We start from the raw sequence: 20,772 nt of genomic DNA, 5'->3' as shown, positions 1-20,772 counted from the left end.
GCCGCTGCGGAAAGCAAGCAAGGGGAGAGCAACGTACAAAGGCACAACAATGAGAGGGGCACAAAAGAGGGAGAGAGCAAAGTGAAAGCTGGGCACTCAGTGGCGCGGGGACATTATCGTCCCTCGCACATGATTTTTTAATTTTTTCTGTTCCACAGTTGGCACTCCTCTTTACCTTACTCCGTGGTCACAACCCTTGTAACTTCTTCCTACTGTGCATACCCAGCCAGTCGCCAGGATGCACAGCATATAGTGAAAGCCACGCACTTCTGCATATTTCAATGTCTCACGAAGTTACTTAAGGCCTGCTGTCGTGCTTTTTTAGCATGTCAGGAAATCCGTAGATTTGGTATGTATAGCTGATTAAATTTTCAGACATCTTGGGCCTTCTCTGCTCTGTCCACTGTGCGAGCATTCACATAAACACTGCATTCTTTAGACGCAAGATCGGGTTTGTTAGGTCAACCAGTTTTAGTTTAGCTTGTTGCTTGCATTATTCTCACTCAATTTTGTCTCATCTTGTGTCTCAATCTGCCTTAGGAGTCTTTCCACTGACAGCAAAAACAATCCAGCTTGGAGAGAAGCTGCACTGTGAACCATGCAACCACCAGCAGTCTACTCGTGGGGAAGTGCGTGCTGCTGAGGCGCACTGCAGCTGCCGTGATTGCCGAAACTCCTTTCTTGAAAAACGCATCCTGAGTGGACACAGTGAACTGCACCCGGCCGAGATTTGTAGCACCTGTAATAAGAGTTTTAGCTGCAGATCCAAACTGGTTACTCATGAGAGATTGCACTCCGGTTATAGGCCCTATGTGTGCACCATCTGTCAGAAGGGCTTTACTAGAAGATTCAACTTGGTTTCTCATGAAAGAATGCACTCTGGTGAGAGGCCATACATGTGTAGGTTTTGTCCAAATACCTTTGGTACAAAATACCACCTGGGCAAGCATGAAAGCTCGCATTCCGTTGAGAGGCCTTATCAGTGTACCGTTTGTCAAAAGGGCTTCATTTCTAGATCGCAACTGGTTAACCATAAAGCAGTGCATTCTGGTGAGAGGCCCTACAGGTGTAGCATCTGTCAGAAGGGCTTTACTAAAAGATGCAACTTAGTTGCTCATGAAAGATTGCACTCTGGTGAGAGGCCATATATGTGTCGGTTGTGTCCAAATACCTTTGCTACAAAAGGCCAACTGGACAAGCATGAAAGATGGCATTCTGGTGAGAGGCCGTATCAGTGTAGCATCTGTAAAAAGGGCTTTTTTTATAGATCGCAACTGGTTAACCATACAGTACTTCATTCTGGTGAGAGGCCTTACCGGTGTAGCACCTGTAATAGTAGCTTTACTTACAGAGTCCACCTGGTTGCTCATGAGCGAATACACACTGGTGAGAGGCTTCATATGTGCGGCATATGTCAGAAGGGCTTCCCCTGGAAAACTCACCTTGCTGTTCATGAAAGGAAACACACTGGCGAGAGGCCCTACACATGTCGCGTCTGTCAGAAGAGCTTTTCTACAAGATCTTACGCAGTTAAACATGAAAAATTTCACTCTGCTGAGAGATCCTATGTATGCTACACCTGTCAGGAAAGCTTTTATGATAGGCGCAGCCTGGTTAAACATCAAAAAGTTCACTCTGTTGAGGGTTCCTACATTTGTAGCTTCTGTCCGAATACCTTTACTCAAAAAGACCACCTGGACAGGCATGAAAGATTGCACTCGAGTGAGAAGCCCTATGGGTGTAACACTTGTCAGAAGAGCTTTGCTCACAAAAGGTCCCTTGTAAGGCATGAGAAAGAGCATACCATCAAAAAGTCCACTTCATGATGTGTTGCAAAAGTTTACTGGATGGAAACATTGGTAATGACAGTGCAGTCGTTAAAAAATTGCTGAAAAATTTTCCACTGGCACATATATTGTACGTGGCAAGCAAACAACAATTCAGACAGGCGGCCGCTGCTTGTGTATAACCAGGCACCCATACACGACTATATTGGACAAGGGCGCCGGTGAGGAATGCGACACCAAAGTAGTGTAATGTGCCAGCCAGCTGCACCAGTCTGCTCTAACCTGCGGACATGTTCTGGAATGAGCGCTGCAAGGCTGGTCCTTGGGAGGCTTTTATGCGAAAGAGAAAACGCCGCAAGGCAACCTGCGTAAGCCATTAAGGCAGGATGTTCTTGGCTTCTTAGCTGAGGCGTGGTCTTCTGTTCCAGAAGAAACTTGCGTGTTCTTTTAGAGGATGTGGCATCTCAAATGCGTTTGACGGGTGCGAGGAGGGTGATCTTCATGAACAGCTGTCAGAGACTGGTGCCATTGTCCCCAAAGACCCTGCTTGAACCTCATTTTTGGATTGGATTCGGAGGAATAGTTTTGCAGCTTTGATAGCGACTGGATTGTGTGTCAGAATGTACATTTTTAGCATTGACTTGTTGAAGTGTGATAAATAAACCGGTTCGGTTGTGCAGGCTACAGTGATTTTCTCGTGATTGGCGCCACTTTGTATATGGGAGCCGATCCAGATACGGGCCCCCTCCGTATCTCTTGACCAATTGTCTACAAGTATGGGGGACGCTTGCTCGGTATTTTACAGTAGTAGCTGTCTGCTATGAAGCCATGATGGTAGTAACGCCTCATTTTGTTTTGTACCTTATTTTATCAGTTATTCATATTAGCAAAAGAGGTTTTCTTGTTCGGTAGGCTTTGCTTACTTATTTTAGCAATACATAAACCATAGACAAAATGGGTGGTGTTAAACACTGGAATTTATTTCAGATACTGTTAGCCCTTATGGGCTGTTACAGCAGTGGGCATTTACATCATAAATAACACTCACACGCACAAAAACTGCTCAAGTCACAGTGCAAACGAAGACAAGAAAAGAACTCATTAGTTTAGAAATATTTCCGTGTTTCACAAAGCTTTTCGAATCTGGCCAAAATGCTCTAGAATATAATAAACTGAGCTACTGATAACTTAAGCTGGTTTTTTGGTGAACTGCCGTTGACAGTCACCTTTCTGTGGTGCCAAGTTTGAGTTCATGCCGTGTAACCCCTCTTGCTGTGGAACGACCAAAACATTGGTTTTGGGGCCATTCCTTTGTTACAGGTGCCACATCAACACTTGCCTTTTCTCTCAATTAGCCATTTAATTTTTGCATTATTAACTGCATACCACTGGTTCAGCTTGTGGGCTCCTACTGGCCTTACTTCAGTGGGATGACAAATTTTTCATACAATTTTCACAATTTCATTACCCAATGTCTACTAGCCTTACACTAGAGTACTGTTGCAATGAAGAAAAAATCTTAAATAAAAAATGTGTGCTTCTGTGGAATGAGCAGTGCTGATGGTAGCTGCTTCAGATACATCACCATATCTGTACAGTTCGATAATTTGCTCAGTAATACTTAGTGTTTTTTCTAAACAGGCTAAACCATAATTGTGAGCACCCGTGCCCTTGCTAGTTTAATTCCGCATGGGGATTGGATGCTGCATGAACAATATTTTTAGTCTTACAATCACCTGCAGAAAAGACCGCGAATTATCAGGAATTTTGAATAATTTGGAGAAACGGAGAGAAAACTCAGCGAATTTGTGCTTCGGTCAGAAAAAATTAGTTGTAATTTACTAATGCAATGAAAGTCACAAAAATGCGGCCAGAGAGGATGCGTTTCATGTGGCTCTGTGCGTAGCCACCGCCGGCCTCTTGACGAAGGGGTGACAGTAGCAATGTTTGGTTTTTGTTGCTTCTCGAGTACTTCAAGACCTCTCGGGAGCTGTGGTTGTAATTATGATAGGTTCTCAGGTGCACATGACACCTTGTGTCACACGCTGTCACTGAGATGCACAGTTTGGAGCTCCACTCAGTTTATGCCTGTTGTTTCCTACCTGGCTTTCGAACAAGGCTTTTGGGAAACGTGCGCGTACCACGCAGTAATTGATCATCAAATGAGTTTCCGCAAAGATTTAATTTGTAGGATTCTGTCCCCAATACTACAAATGCCCTTTGTTAAACAGAAATATTATCATTTATGATATCTATCCCTGACCTGACAAAATCGGCACTCCAGTCATTTGTGGCAATGCTCGATTACCAGTGACAATGCATGCAGCGGTATATGTTTTCGAGCACAGTTAGCACGTTGTTCCGATGTAAAATATTTGGGCATTTTAACAGGACATGATGCCTCAAAATTATGCGATGTCAACTTCCCCATTCCACTGAAATACCGATGGGCATGAAGGCGGCAGCAAAAAATGGTTGCAACTGAGCCAAGACCAATCGCTATAGTCACCATAGAGGTGACACCAGGCTGCCGCATGACTTGAGCGACAGAGATTGCCTCGCTTTTGTTGTTAAAGTCGCAAGCAGTATGAGCACACGTTCAAAGAATGTGTGACATGCCTCTCGCAAATGAGCGCTTCAAAGGCCACCTCCCTCCCCTTGCAGTGTTTTATCGGCAGAGCAGATATTTTTAGGCACAGTCCCTGAGCAATTGAAATTATAGTAGAATCTTGTTGATAAATTCGCAGTTCACACAGTTTCTCGGTTACTACGCTCTCACTTGTGAACACGAACTGCCCCACAGTTCGTTTCTTGCCCCGGATGGTACGTTTCTCTCTCACGTTTACCTATCAATGCACTTCTACTGTACTGTGCATAGATATAGAAATATCCCACATTCTGAAATATTTTCTTGAGAATGTCAACTTGGTAAAGACCTGGCATCACAAAGTCCCACTTGGACTGTGTAACACTCATTGCCTTCAGCTGCTCAGAACTTTTAATTTTGCAGTTCTGGAGGAGAACTACACCCAAGTTGGTGATTCGGCTGCATCGGAGAAATTCACTTCTTCACGAGATGGCGCCGACGTTTCGGCAGAACCCAGTCCTCGCACCTCATGCGACCAGCACTCTGGCAACACAGGGTGGGTTGTGGTGCTTGCAGTGCTGTGTGCATGCAGAACATATATAGTGTGGGAAGTGCAAGCTTAAAGCAGCGAATTATTTTGATTAGTATCTGGGGCAGCAAAAAACATAAGGTGCACCATTAGGAATAGCAATGAAAGCTGTACCAGTAGCTCGCAGACCACTGGATGGAATGTACAAACCTGTATGCAGTATGAACGGTATTGTAATCTGATCTGAGCCTTTGAAATCGTAAAATTAGAAAGTGTTTTAGTGGCATAATGCCATTTAAAGGGGTCCTGAAAGGCATTTTGAGCACACTAAATAAACCAGCGCAATCATTAGGTTGTGTGGTCAGCGTCGTCTGTGAAAAGTATAACGTTTTTACGTGTAGCAGAAAGCTCCCACTTTCATTGCAAAGTTAGTAGGCGTGTTTCCACCCGTTCCTGTGTGTTTTTTAGCTCCGCCATCTTCCCGCATGTATGTCATCGATTCCCCCATGTGTGAAACACCCGTGTGTGCGAGATTTTGGCGCATGTCAAAGATCCCCAGGTGGTGAAAATTAATCCGGAGCCCTCCACTATGGTGTGCCTCATCACCTGAATTGCGTCGACGCGTTAAACCCTACAATCAATCAATCGATTCTCCCATGTGCGTCACAAAGCAGAAATTTTGCAATTGGATGACTTTTTCTCTCACTTCCAAAAAAAGAAGTGTCGTCTGCTCAGCATCGACAGGTCACGGCGGTGCCTTTGGTTAATTAGCGCTTCTGCAGCATGCCTAATGCTATCGCGTTCGTCCATATTTATCTTTTTTTACTCTATTATCACGCTTCTCGTTAAGGCGCGTTAGTTAGACCGACACTGCGGCGACGCCGACTTGGCAGACTGCCTTTTCACATGACAGCAACGGCAACACGAACACATTGGCTGATCGAAAGACCATGTATGTGACTGGCTCGCTGATTGAAGACACCGACAATACCGATCAGCCAAATGCTCATTGCAATCGATCGAGAAGTGAAAACTGTGCCCCAACAACATTTGTGCCATAATGAATGTGGTTCTGTTCTGTTAGTTCCCAGAGTGTAATAAACAACGTTGGTGACATTCATACAGCTCAACTTTAGTGCTAATGTGATTCGTAATTTGGCTTACATTGGTTGGGCTGTTTACTTTGGCGACAGTTTGTTAGTTGCAAACTACATATTCATGTGCGCCCAACAATGCTTGTAGAAAATATAAGCTTGGTTAGGAGCAGAAGAGGAGAAGAAGAGGAGTTACAGAAGGTTTATTAGGTAATAAGGAATAAATATCGAGTGAAGTTTTTAGCGTACAGGGTAAAACAAAATCATACCGAGCACTGTCCCCGCAAGGCGAAATCCAGTCGCAGCCGGAACAGCACTGTCGCTGGAGTTCAGCTATGGTGGGGGCTTTATTAAACCTTACTGCGCAACTATTCAGGAAATGTTCAGTTAACTGGCCGGGAATTCTTCAAATCAAGAAAAAACATTGATGACACAAGTGGTGGGTGTCAATGTAGTATACACGTTATTTCCACACTGTTTCCAGCTTTGTCGTGGTGCAGTGGCCTGGAATCACACAATCAAAGTCCCTGGCTTAAATCCCAGCAGGGTTTTGCTTTTTTTCTTCTGCCTTCTAAGTGGCATGGTTTACGAGTTGTATTCGCAATTACAAAACAAAACTTTTTGGTCAAATTGTGGAACTACCATGTCAAACGTCCATGCATCGTTTAAGTCATAGGCAGGAGTAATTCAGTTGTGTTGGTATTAAACTTGTGTTTTGTGTATATAAAAAGTCAACTGTACTTTTAGAGGACTAAATACTGATGTGTGTATTTTGCAAAATTGGTTTGTCTTTATATAGAGGAAGCAGTTTTCTCCCATTCATTTAAACAAGACACGAGGCAGACTTGGGAGGGGGGAGAGGGAAATAAAGGATTGCGGCCAGCAATCCAAGCCTCCACATATCTCTGTTGGCGGCACTTAGCATCCAAAAAAATGCGCGCCAATCCAGCCTGAGAAGGTGGTTGGAAAGCGAAGCTGGAAAACAAACCCACAACAATTACCCATGCGACGTCACTTGAATTCACACACATGGCTCTACAAAGAGTGAAACCAGAGACAGGTGAAATGCCCTTAAGCACACCCTTTATTACTTGAGAGATATCCTTTGCTAATATGGTAAAAAAGCGCAATAGACGGGGACAGAATAAGAGAGAATGACACGGGATGAGCACTAGACATCAACTGATGCTTTACTGACAGGAAGGCAACATAGATATAAATGTACCCGTCTATTGCGCTTTTTTACCATATCGGAGTCCTATCACCAACTCGCCCAAATTTCTGCATTGAATAGTCCTTTGCTAATGTTAAATAAATGCATGAACCATGAATGGAGGTTGGTAGAGTTGTAACTAACTTTTATATTGCACCAGGAAATGAACTAATCAACCTTTGATTGCCATATATCGAGCCCTTATTGTTTGTGTTTGGTTACATATGATAAATAAATGATTGCTATTCCTTTACTTACCCAATTGGCTTTACCAGATATGGATTAGTATGGCCTAATTAAAGTTCTCTTTTGTATGGGGAAAATTGAAAGCACTGGACTTGGAATCTGATCTATAATATGTAACCTGCTCCCACACTTTTTGTCAAAGATTGTTTGACCGAAGTGCTAGCGAAGTGGGGAAAAAATTTAGACACCTTAAATTTTCTCTGGTGTGCACATTTTAAAGAGTTTGTATTAATGCATTTATTGGGTGGAAATCTAGTTTGGTAGGTCACAAAGATTGCATTTTTCTTGTTGCTTGCAATATTCCCATTCCATATTTACTATTGTGTCTTATTTTGCCAACCTGAAACTTTTTTCAGTGACTGTGAAAAAATTAATTTCAGAGGGATGCTCAATTCCTGCCTGTCCCGTCAGCAATGCAACCAGCCCCCTCGTAAGGTGAAAGTGTGTTCTAGTAATATGCGCTACACCTGCACTGTTTGCAAAAAAAGGTTTAATGAAAAATGCAGCCTGGACAGCCACATGAGAGTGCACTCTGGCAAGGAACCCTACGTGTGTAGCACCTGTCAGAAGAGCTTCGCCCAAAGAGGCGAGCTGGTTGATCATGAGAGATTGCACTCAGACGAGAGGTCGTATGTGTGGAGCACCTGTCAGAAGAGCTTTACTCAAGGAACCGACTTGGTTTATCATGAGAGACAGCACTCCTCGGGGGAGAGGCCGTATGTGTGCAGCACCTGTCAGAAGAGCTTTACTCTGAGAGGCAACCTGGTTAAACATGAAAGACTGCACTCTGGCGAGAGGCCATATGTGTGCAGCATCTGTCAGAAGAGTTTTACTCAAAGAGCTAACCTGGTTGTTCATGAAAGATTGCACTCTGGCAAGAAGCCCTATGTGTGTAGCACTTGTGAGAAGAGCTTTGCTCAAAAAAGCCAGCTGGTTGATCATGAGAGATTGCACTCTGGCGAGAGGCCGTATGTGTGCAGCACATGTTTGAATTGCTTTTCTCAAAGATCGAGCCTAATTGTTCATGAAAGATTGCACTCTGGCAAGAGGCCCCATGTGTGCAGCACCTGTCAGAAGAGCTTTACTCAAAGAAACAACCTGGTTAAACATGAGAGACTGCACTCTGGTGAGAGGCCATATGTGTGCAGCACCTGTCAGAAGAGTTTTACTCAAAGTGCTAACCTGGTTGTTCATGAAAGATTGCACTCTGGCGAGAAGCCCTATGCATGTAGCACTTGTCAGAAAAGCTTTGAACGCAGATCACGCTTGGTTGCTCATGAAAGGTTGCACTCTGGCGAGAGGCCCTATGTGTGTAGTACCTGTCAGAAGAGGTTTGTTCATAGATCCAGCCTGGTCACTCATGAAAGAGTGCACTCTAAGAAAAGACCCTAATTGTGCATCTCCTGTCAGATTTATGCCTAAAAAGGAGACTTGATTGCTCATGAACTGCAGTTAAATGGGAACCCATGCATGTGTAGTGTCGAGAGAATCTGCCTACTAAAACAGACTGCCTTGTTTTTCGTAAACGATCGCAATAATGTGAGACATGATGTGTGTGGTATCCATTGGAATAGCTTCACTACTGCAAGTCACCTGGATGATTGTTAATGATTTCATTCTTTGCAGTGTGTGTCCACAGCAGGCGAGCTGTTTCTCAGTTTTTGTTTCTCATAAATAATGGCACTTTGGTGACTTGAACATTAGGCAAAAGCTGTTTGCACAAGCAATTGCACTCGTAAAAAAGCTATGTTTGCTATGCATGTCGAAAAAGGCATTGCTAAAACGGTGTTTGATATATAGATTCCATCGTAGAGAAAAATCTTACGCCTGTAGAATTTGCCATAATCTGGATTTTTTAAATGTGTAGGTAAATAAGGACGAAATACTGTAAACACGTTATAAAAGCCTCATGTTTGCAGTGTTTGTCAGAAAATTCTGGACAGCAGCATGAACAAAGGCTTGAACGAAGGGAACGGAGAAGACAGCGCTGGTCCTGTCCATTCCCTTTGTCCACGTCTTTTTTCGTGCTACTGTCCAGAATGACGCCATACCAACTTGCCCAGTTACCCACTGTGTCAGAAAAGTTTTGCCCAGAAACAGGCACATTTTAGAAGGGTTCTGAAACACCCGCCGGCAACACTTGGATGTATGTATGATCAAATAAAGCAATGCCTTGGTAATCACCACCTCCTTGAGCTTTGTTGAGATTATAAGTGTTGTATATTTGATTTCAGTTCCGTGATCACTGCCGCTGGTGGCGCCAGTGTTGTTTAAGTATACAAGCATGCGCAATTTTGAATAAGGGGTCTTTTGTTCTGATAGTACTCTAGTTGTCTAGTCATTCATTCATTGGCGGCACACGCCGCCACTACATTGACGAGAATGCTTATTTAGGAGGGGGCGTGATTTTCGTAATGTTTGCCAACGGTTTCCCGCGCCTAGAGTGTTTCTGGACTCGCACCACTTCCCCCATTCCTGCCCATGCCTGGTCGTCCTGCTGGTGCCTGGCTGCAATGGATCTGCCTGTTTGAGAATTTTCTGCTTGCATTGGGTCTCGGACTGTGCGCCGGACCGTCGCAAGGTTCTACTACTGCACACACAGTGTCAAAAGCCAGTGCATATTTCATACTCTGCTGCTTCCATCTTCGGCCAACAGTAAGCCCGGTGAGCCAACAACTACTGATAGAGAATCAGGATCTAGCAAGGACACTAGTCAGACAAAGCATAAAGTGTTGTTATTGTTAAACATTATTGCTGTCATAGTGCTGCATGTGCACTCCACGACACCAACCAATACTGTGGTCGAATGGCACCATTTCGGTAGACGTGTGCAGCAAGTCGGTGAAGCAATCAATAAGTATGTTACCGCATTACAGGAGCTTTCTGCTACATGCTCTTTTCCTTAGGAAGATTCCCTGCATGACCAGTTTGTTGCGCATGTATCATCTCTGAACTTGCGCGAGCGGTTGCTTCTTGAAAGGTCTCTTTTGTTCACTCAAGTTGTACTTATGGTGACGCAATTTGAACAGGCAACCAATGATCCCCAAGAATTTGCCACCAAAGATGTTCACTGCATAAATGCTTGCGAAAACACCTTTGGCGGCGCTATATTTTGACAGCCGCTCGAAGAATTCATGCAGCCAACAGGCACATTTTTATTGCTGTGGGTCAGCTCAACACAATGCTGCTTCATTCCGCTGTCCCACTAAAAGCTAGCGGTGTCATCGTTGAGGTGTTAGTGGCCATTTTTGCTTGGTATGCAAGAGAGACGCCGCCCTGGTTCGTGAAGCAAATGGCAAAAATTTGCCCACTAAAGAAGTATTGAGCATTCTGACTGTGACTACATTGCCCTGCAATTTACATTTCGGTAGCAGTTGGTCGAATAAACATAACTGTCCTTGTGGATTCAGGGTCATCGGTTTTCATTATTACGTATGATCTGTTCAAGCCACATTTTGAAGGACAGTCACTTTCAGCTCTTTGAATTAGACTACTGGGTTATTCGAAGAAAGTATCTGGTTGCTTCATTGCAGATGTCACATACAATACATACATAGCAGGTCCTTTTGTCAGACAAGGCCTCTCGTTTTTGGGCGTTGATGCAATCAAGGCGCTCGGTCTGCAGATTGATCACTTGTCGCTACAGTGTTTAAAACTACAGCGCTGCATACTAGTGCCCGAACAGAGCAGTCCTCTGTAAAGACAGATGGGCAGCGGCCCATTCACCTTCCATCAGAATTAGTTGAAGAGTTTGGTGCTATTTTCGATCCAGGGCTTGGCATCGCAAAGGGTTTTGTGTGCTGCATGAAAACGCGATCGACAGTACAGCCAGTTGCTTCAAAACTTGGGCGCCTTCCGCTCTCACTGTGGCCGTGAGTCTCGGAAGAACTCTGCCACTTGGAAAAAATGGACGTGATGGAGCGAGTAGAGGCATCGGAATGGGTGTCCTCCATTTCATGGTTAAAAAGGATGGAAGTATCTGTCTGTGCATGGATCTTCGACAGGTAACCAAAGCTGTCGTAGCAGATAGCTATCCCCTCCCTCATACAGAAGAGCTATTGCAGTCTAGTAGGTGCAACACACTTTTCCAAGCTTGACCTCGCATGTGCTTATTATCAGGCCATGCTTCACCCCGAGATGTGTGATTTAATGGCATTTATAACAGAGGACGGCCTCTTTCATTTTAAGCGCGTTTTCGACTGGCTTCAGCACCATCTGCCTTTTATAGTACTATGTAAAAAATTCTGCAGGGTTGTAGCAGCGTCCCGTTCTATATCGATGACATCATGTTGTTCGGGAAGGTCAGAGAGGAGCACATGGCGAATTTTACAGCAGTGCTGAGGTGCACTAAAGAAGCTGGACTCAAACTTTACGCAAAATGGGTCACCAATACGCCAGAGCTTGTATTTTTGGGCCACAGGATAACCGCAAATGGTATTGTGCCGTTGAGGAAAATGGTTGTTTCCGTTCAAAACTCCAGTGCCCACTTACCCAGCCAGCATTTGGTCATTTCTGGGATTGGTCGAATATTACGCTAGGTTTATTCCCAACTTCACTGACATTGTCGAATCAATGCGTGTTCTGCTAAGAAAGGGGCAGCAATTCATTTGGTCTGACGAGATAGACGCCAGTTTTAGAAAAAACGAAGATGCACTGGCACCTAGCACTATACTGAGAATGTTCGATGCCTCTTTTCCAGTTTTAGTGTCCACTGACGCATCAGGGTGCGGGCTTGGAGCAGTCCTACTGCAGGTGGACAAACATACTGCACACTGTCGCTTTTGTGTCCTGAGTACTTTCTACAGCTGAGAGGAACTATCCAGTAGGAGAGCAGGAAGTGCTTGCAAGTGTACTGTGAGGATGCCGTTTCATGACCACGAAGCGTTGGTGGCATTGCTTTCAACCCAAGGGTCAGGAAGGTTCCCCTTCTGGGTAAAGTGATGGGCAGAAGGCCTGTTGTGGTACAACTATGCTGTGAAGTACCACAAAGGCTCTCAAAATCAAGTGACGGGTGCACTTTCACGCTTGCCCACATTATCTTTATGGGAAGAAGAAATGCTGTTAGATAAGGTGGTGTCAGTTCTCGAAATCCCTTCTTGCGTTACCAGAGAAAAGTTTGAACAGGCTTAGTTGCAACATAGCACACTACAACAAAGCAAGATCTATGTAGTCGTCGTGGCCAGCAAACAAATCCATATTGGATGATCACCAGCTGTTCTTCAAAGTTCGTGACGAACTCTCAGTGGTAGACAATCTGATCTTGCATGGTGAATGGCTAGTGGTTCCCACATCACTTACGGCGCAGATAATAGCCGCTGCTCATGAGGCGCATCCCAAAGTGGTGCGAACAAAAGCACGGCTACGGAAAAAATATTGGTTGCCAGCCATGGACGGCCAAGTCGAGCTAGCTATCCATAGATGTAGCATATGCGAAGAAGCAGACAAGAGCATCAAGGTGCGAGCTACACCCTTCCAACTGGTCCCCTTTCTTGAGCAGCCATGGCTGAAGCTGGCCATGGATGTGGGCCCATGTGAGGGGGCGCCCTATGATTGTAGGTATGCGATCACGCTTGTTGTTTATTATTCCAAATGGCCTGAAGTGCTTTTCTGTTGCGAAACAACCAGAACAGTATCATTTCGGTGCCTTTATTTGGCAGCAGAGAAGGTGGAATGCTTCTGACGATGGACATGATACAGGCGAGGGCGAGGGAGATCACAAACGGACGAGGTGTTGTGCAGACTCAGTTCAATGCCAGCGGGGGCTTGGGTGCTCGCTTTATGAAGCAGTTCGGGTTCAGCCTGCGACAGCAGACGTCTTTGTGTCAAAAGTTACCCCCTGACTTTGAGGAGCAGCTAGTCGCTTTCCAGTGCTTTGTCATCAAGATGAGAGTGGAAAAGGACTAGACTGGCCAAATCAGTAACGCCGATCAGACCTCAGTGTATTTTGACATGACTCTGGCCTACACCGTTTATGACAAGGGCGCGAAAGAAGTGAGTGTCAACTGCAGGCTACGAGAAGCAGTGTACCACCGTGATGTCTTGCATTGCCGATGGGCAAAAGCTGCCGCCGTAAATCTTCCTGCCAGCGGTTTCCCCTAAGGACGTAGTGTTAGCCGACGAGAATGGTTGAATGAGTGGTGCCCTCGTCGAAAATTGGGTCAAGACTGGCAGCGCCGTGCCGGTACTCTGGTGTTAAAGGAGTCACTCCTGGTTCTGGACTCCTACCGTGCCCACTTGATAGATGCCATTAACACCGTGCTTTTAGAGGGTGGTACGGACATTGCGGTAATACCCAGTGGATGGCAAGCCAACTACGACCGTTCAATGTGGCTATCAACAAGCCATTTAAGGACAGACTGCGGAAACAAAACGACAGGCTGATACTGGAAGATCGCCAACTGACACCGACCAGGTGCATGAAGCACGGTTCACTCAGCCAACTGCTGAACTGGGTTACCGCGGCATGGGATGAAATTACAGCCAAGGTAATTGTGTGGGCCTTCCGGGAGTGAAGAATTTTGAACACGCTGGACGGAAGTGAGACCAGTGCACTGTGGGTAGAGGACAGCGACAAAGAAGACAGCGATGTTGACGACGACAAGTGGGCATCAAACAAGCTATGACAAGCACCGCAGGCATAATAGACGGCATGGTCTAGTCTCAGTCGAGTGCCTTTTTTTCATTCAGCTTACATTCCAGGAGAGCTTTTTTTTTATTTTCTGACCTGAATTTCAGGGGTTGGCCTAAAATCGAGGCTGGCCTAGATTAAGGTACCTCTCCATGTCATTTAAAAAAACGTTTATCAATTTTAGAGAGATTAATTGCACACTATGACACTCAGTAACTCAGTATTCTGGAAAGCTAAAAATGTATTCCATTATTTTTGTTTTAACTTGGAAAGATAGGTCGCATTCACCACATTTTTTGATGTCCGATCAACAGGAGTAGCATTTCGCACTGAAAAAGACATAATGGCTGTTACAAATTTTCCAAAACTAGACCAACTGATCAGAGTAGTCATTTTACCCATTGTTCAACTTGTAAGTTGTGGAAGGCATTAAAATAATTGTGAGGTTTTTCAGCTTGTCTTCTTCTAGAGTAGGGCTGCCATTTTAACCAAATTTCATTATTGCCTTGCCTTGTCGATGTCAGAAACCCATACTTTACATTTCTGACGCTGCTTTATTGCACATTAGTAATTTATCCCATTTACAAGCAAGTAACCACACTGTTGTTACTGAGATTGTTTAACATGCGATGGTCATAGTGAAGGGTGTATTTCCGTTTTACCTGGTACATGCGAACTTCTAACTGCAAAAAAAAATCGCGTTTTAAACTTTTGAGGCTCCTGGGGATGGTAAATAGGTATGCTTTCTTTTAAAAAATCTTTTTAGTTCATAGGGAAACTTTTACCGCACTAGAAAATCTGTCTACCTGTACCTTAAACATTTCAGTGTTAATAGGAAAGTACAGCTTAATACATCCAGGGACCTTCAAGGTGTCGACAAGCACAGGTCAGAACCGTCACTGCCACTCTGAGTCCGAGTTGCATGCTGTATGCCTGAAATTGCTTCCGTTTGGTTTAACTATTTCCGTGAGAAGACAAGATGCCGAGGACCGGCGGAACGTTCTTGCTTTACTCTTTGTTGTCTCCTAACATGGCGAGTTCACCATCGTCAACAGGCAGCTTGTCTTTCCCAGGGTGCTGTTCACGAGCTGCTTCGCAGTTTGTGTGGCTTCGCTGGACGGTTAAGGCAAATTATGCACAGCTGCTTGATGCTTCAGAAGGCCACCCACGCCGTCATATGCACTTTTGTCTTGTTGCAGAGAATAGCCACTTTGTCGTCCTGCACGCACTGCTCTGCATCAGAGGAACTGACGTTTGTACTTAAAATGGGCGTCACCTTCATCAGTTATATACGTTATTGAAGTGTATATTGGTGCATGCTCTTCAAGCAATTGCTTGATTCTGACCAACCCCAAGCATGCATGGGCCGAGTCAAGGCTATGGGAGAGATGTGAAAGCCTGCGGACAAAACGATCCGGGCCTGCCAGTCACAATGGACTTTCAGAAAGAAATGTGAGGTGATAACATGTGGGGCGGAAACTTGGCGCCTTACTAAGCAGCATGAAAGGCAACTTAGGTCGGCTTAACGAGCCATGGGACGAATAATAATTGTAGTAACACTTAAGAGACAGGAAACGGGCTTCCTGGATCAAGGACCAAACTAGAGAAGAAGATATCATAGTTAAAAATGAAAAAGAAATTGGCTCAGGCTGGCCACGCAATCGGTGGGCTACCAGGGTGACAGGGTCGACACCAAGCGACGGGTCTACAAAAACAAGAAGGCCACTTACTTAATGGAGCGATGAAATAAGGAAATTTGGAGGCAAAGAATGGACTCTGGCAGCGTGGTGCAGGAGCGGTTGGAGGTCGACAAGAGAGGCCTTCGTTCTGCACTGGATTTGCGCAGGCTGATGGTGATGGTGCACCATACGGGTCTCTAATGAAGGGACAGGGGCCGCCAGCTTTGTCGTTTCACTGGCCTTGCACCACTAATGCGAGCAGCGCCAATTTTTGCTTATTAATGGCTTCCAAACTGCTGCCACCCATCCTGAAAAAAGCTTCTTGCATTTAGTGAACTGGAAGCCCCATTGCTTGAAGCAGGATTGCTACCAAGGCTCGCACCTTCCACAGTCGATGAGAGCCCTAATTTCCTTTCCGGTGGGTCTGCATGTTTGGCACGTACAGAGACTGCTTGTGCTTAGATGTTCTTATAACATCACCCAGTAACGGTTCAGAAGCCAATAATCGCATACCTACCCTTCTAATCCCAAATTCCTGTGCTCAGTGTAGTTTCACCTGGTGTAACTTATGTTTATCGCTGACGTTCTCGAAAACCCCAGCACAAGCTTCTATGCAAAATGAAACAAGAGGCTGAGCAGTACATTTCCCATGCTTTCTGGCCACGTTCAAGTGGACAGTGATGCTTCATCTTTGTCATCCTGCGAGTGCAGGTTGTGCTCTGTTCAAATGGGCATGCGTGACAGAGGTTTACAGAACAACTCCTGTATTTCAGGAAGCAGCCATTATCCAGAGGGTATAAATAAGACCACCTGAATAAAGGTTGGTTCGTTATTTCTTCCTTCAATGCGCCGATGTTGCGGCGTGTAGAAGTCTTCCGACGGTCTGTGTCGGTGCCTGATGGTTGTGGCACTGATGACACCACGATGAGAGTTGTTGAGGGTTTTTAAACTATATTTAAGCGAAAGACATAGACAGGATATCTACAGACTGAAATAGACACAGTAAGAAATAAAGTGGGGTTCTTGGTCAGCTAAGACTTTGTGCACGTGGCACCCCCCCGTCAGCAACGGACCCTGACCTAAGACTACCCAAGTGGTGACTTCCTCCCTAGCCTGACCTGGTTAGCCCGGCAATACGCCGGCCGTGCATAGCACATTAAAACCTTGAGGATTCGACCCCGAGACCTCGTGGTTTTAATGGGTCACTGTCTCCACCCCCGATACACAGGCCAATCAGCATCCCCTGGCGATCTGATTGGTCGGGTTACCACATCCGGGCTTAAACTGCGGTGGGCAACGCCCCCCATAACGCTGAAACATTGGTCACCCTCTCTCACCAACCAAAAAGGAAAATATCAAAAGCAAATGAAACAGCTACAACAAACATTCGGAAACCTGCGTGAACACGTGCAAGCGCCAGGGACAAGCTTCTACGAACGCGGTCTGCGTCGCCTGTTCCCACGCTTCTCGTCCAAGACCGGACAGCCACTCCACTCCAGCTGGAACCCATAACTGTCCATCTTAAGGAAAAGCGGCGTGCCTCCAGGAGTGTCCGCCGTTGACAGGCGATGACCGGTTAATTGGGCCATGCGCCAGAACCAGCGCGTCGGGACAACAGGACACGAGGCCGGCGCAGGCCTCGCATCTCCCGCGCCCATCCCGGGCCACGCTATGCGAACAGCCTCGCACGCCTTCACTCCGCGCGCGCCCTGGCCAACAAAGGGGGCACTTTCCCATAAATCGACCGCCGTCGAACCCCGGTTGACAGCTCGAAGCTTCCCCGTCTCCGGCGGCGCGACGGACCTAATGGTTTTACAACCGGCTAAACAAAAACGTAGTGGGCCAAGAGCCAGCTACTGCAAAGCTTCCTGAGTGCCGTTCAAGCCGCTGTACCTCCAATGTTTCCCCACAGCTGCACCATGCACTCCGACCAAAACAACGCGACGACGCGGCTGTGGCCCGAGATTTTAGCAGTCTGTCCGTTCCGTCATGTACGTTGCTACAGGGTTTACCAGGACCTGTCTGCGCCTGCGCGCGTGGAAGGGCGAGGAGGCGCGGACATGGCGAAGGCAGGCCAGCGGAACTAATCCCCCTACCATGACGAATGCCCGAGTGCCCAAACGTGTCCCGGTCAACACGCAAACTACATACCGGACGGAACGGACGGACTGCTATATAATGTGTCCTCACGCGAGCGGCGTGACCCAGAGGCCGTTTGCTCTTAACAAGCTAGCTGCCATAAAGTCATTCATTCCCAATTTCCGGAACCGTGCCGCTCCCTCTGCGTTCGACACATTCCGCGTCGCTAGCGCCTGGATCCTGCATTTCCCGGCCAGCGTTGGAGTCAAACAGCAACTGCTCCAAGAACATGCTATGCCCCTGGTGAAGAGGCTGAAGGGTGCGAACTCTGGAAAAGAACGCGCATTCCCTGTGGGCAAAATCTACTTGGGCTACGAGGATTGAACAACTGTCAGCAACCGAGCTAACTTAAAAGAATTGCCGCTTTGTAATGGCGCAGGCATTGCCTTATTTGCATTCTGGCGCACGGATATTTTCCCTGCCAGGGCGTGCAGTAAGAGGGGGGGGGGCAGCGAAAAGAAGGCTGACGCGACAACTGTATTTCATCTACGAGTCCATTCAATGCTGTTTTTCTGACTTTTGTCGCGACAACATTACAGTAAAAAGTCACCAAACATCATAAAAGCTGCATTGGTCGTCCATGATTTTGGATTTGCTAGGCATATGGCGAATCTTGCTAATTAGCAAAGGCGCTGGCGTAGCTTTCGCGGTGCTATTTGCGGACACTCGTACTCGTCGGCGCTGAATGATTTGCTGCAGCTTCGTAAGTCGGAGCACGCTTTATGAGGACGCCCGTGTGTTCGAGATTTTGGCGCACGCGGTCGAAATTAATCCGGAGCTTTCCACTACGGCGCGCGTCACCGCCTGAGCAGCGTGAATGAATGAGACTAGGGGTTCGTGAGACTACGGGTCGAGTGACATTTACATGAGACGGGCATTCCACGCAGGAGAGTTCTAGGCGTCGTCACTCCTCCACCATCGCCGAGACAGGCGGCGAAGGCCGGAAGGTGGACATCGGTGGGGGAAGCTTGGGACACAGACCACTAGGCAGGAGACGCGAAAAGCGAAGGCAGACGGAAGCGGCTGCGAGCCCAACAGCGTTTTCTTTGCAAAAGCTGGCGAGATTGCCGGGGGGTTTTCAAAAGCACACACACAAGACGCTAGTGCAAGAGCGGTTCGGCACCAGCGTGAGCCGATTTCGTGATCAACGCCTTCCCGTGGAGACTACTTGGCGCACACCTGATCGCCTGCATGTCAACACACCTGCACCATGGCCTATGTTACAGTGAGAATGTCACCCTGTCCTGTCGCTCCAATGCCCATCGAGGAGGAGGTTACCGTTGAGGACGGCAGGTACGCATAGTTTTTGATGGCATTGTCGATGCGCGCTTTGGTTTCAAGCTGGGAGTAAGGTTAAAACAAGCGTTTATGGGGAGAAATGCAGAACAACTCTCACGAATAGATTTGCTTGACGTTATCGATTATGTCGAAATGTGCACAATTAGCATCACGTGTTTCGTTTGTTCAGCTGTTTTTTTCCTATTAACTCTGGTTTTTTCTCCCGAGAAACTTGCCGTGTCGTCTAGGGGAAGGCTTGTGTCTACTTGCGAAAGCTCGTACACTCGGGTAAGATGGAGATAAGATAAATATGTCATTAAGAAAGAATTACCGAGCAGTGTTCAGTGTGGTGCTCCCGCCGCGGAGACGCAAAGACGCGCGTGCCCCGCGCAGGCCCGGCAACCCAACACCGCAACTGGTATAAATCGAGTAGACGCTTGCAGCGCCGCACACCATGAACGGCACTCCATCGCCAATCGTTTGACCGCCGGATGGTTCGGTACACTTTATTTTTTAGTGTACCCAGGGCAGTGCGCCTCCGTCTTTGTACTTGTGCGCGCTGTTGGAAAGATTGAAATTGTGCGTGCGTGAAAGTCGTTTGCACGGAACGCACAGTGCAGAAACGTAGCTCATGCCAGTACGCAGCCTTACGAAAAGGAAGGTTGTAACGTCGTGCGTGATAGACGCCCCGTTGATTGTGCCGTGACCAGCTGTGAGAACATCTCCGTGGGCCTCGCAGCGGCGTCTCGCGAGGTTCGTCGTGCTTGCCGCCGGGTCTCCTGCCTCGGGGTCCGTGTGGCGGCCGCTCTTCAGCCCCAACTAGAGCCGCTAAATAAGCTACCTGATCTAGTGGCTCTAGCCCGAACTCTCCAGGAAAGTTCAGCGTTGAAGGGAGCGACGCGTCGCCAGCGTCCAGAGATCAACGCTGTTTTCGGCTGTGGTTGAGTGACGGAGCCTATCGAACCCCCGAATCTTCTTCTCTGGAGTGGAGCCCATTTCAGGTAGTCAAACGCGGCTCATAATACCTGCTTCTTAAGTTATTCCAGGCCCATTTTCAACGCCAAGCTGTTCAGTATACCACCGCAAAAGCTACGGTGGAATATGATACTGGGTGGCAAAATACGCGTGCCTCCGCGGCGAATAAAAGCGAGGAGGTACAGTCGAAAGTTATGTGACAGTAAACACGGGAACGCGTGCCGCTCAATACATGCCGAGCGCTCTGGTGAGAGGCTGGCGTGCTCTCGCAGTTAGTGCGGTTGGCGGGCGCACTCCCTGAAAGCGTTTTTTGTCGCGCGGTTGCCTCCTCCATTAGTCACGTCACAGATTATAACACATTTTTTGATCACCCAATCGGACAGCGAAAAGCAAACGTTTTAATGCGTTCACTCCGTTTCGCGCCTGATAAAAAGCCCCTCATCGGCACATGGGTTCTGTGGAATCGTTTCCAGATATCTAACGTAGCTACCGCAACAGACAACAGCGCAATCACCCATTGTCAGGGAGTGGATCCGCGAAATGTACGTACGATGCCAGTTCGCCATCCCATCGCTAGACCGCTCCGCATGTACTAGTGACGCGCGCTCCCTTGTTTA

The 20,772-nt window shown here is 46.8% G+C and overlaps 1 protein-coding gene across 5 annotated transcripts in view; it reads left to right on the top strand.

Moving 5' to 3' along the window:
- The window catches only part of LOC144158271 (uncharacterized), a 45,732-nt gene extending 36,090 nt beyond the window's left edge, over window positions 1-9,642 (top strand). For 2 of the 5 annotated variants that reach the window (XM_077689041.1, XM_077689042.1), the window contains one exon: window positions 541-3,590. In XM_077689041.1, coding sequence (XP_077545167.1) covers window positions 541-1,826 — 1,286 coding nt within the window. In that variant the 3' untranslated portion in view covers window positions 1,827-3,590. Of the gene's footprint in view, window positions 1-540; window positions 3,591-4,797; window positions 4,931-7,812 lie in introns of those variants that run through there. The other 3 variants (XM_077689043.1, XM_077689044.1, XM_077689040.1) reach the window with 3 other exon arrangements.
- The last annotated feature ends 11,130 nt before the right edge of the window (window positions 9,643-20,772 follow it).

The sequence above is a fragment of the Haemaphysalis longicornis genome, unplaced genomic scaffold, assembly GCF_048455015.1.
Source record: "Haemaphysalis longicornis isolate Haplotype H1 unplaced genomic scaffold, Haemaphysalis longicornis Haplotype H1 scaffold_10, whole genome shotgun sequence".
Classification (NCBI taxonomy): Eukaryota; Metazoa; Arthropoda; class Arachnida; order Ixodida; family Ixodidae; genus Haemaphysalis; species Haemaphysalis longicornis.
The sequence above is the reverse complement of the archived record's forward strand: the minus strand, read 5'-3'. Positions and strand labels throughout refer to the sequence as shown.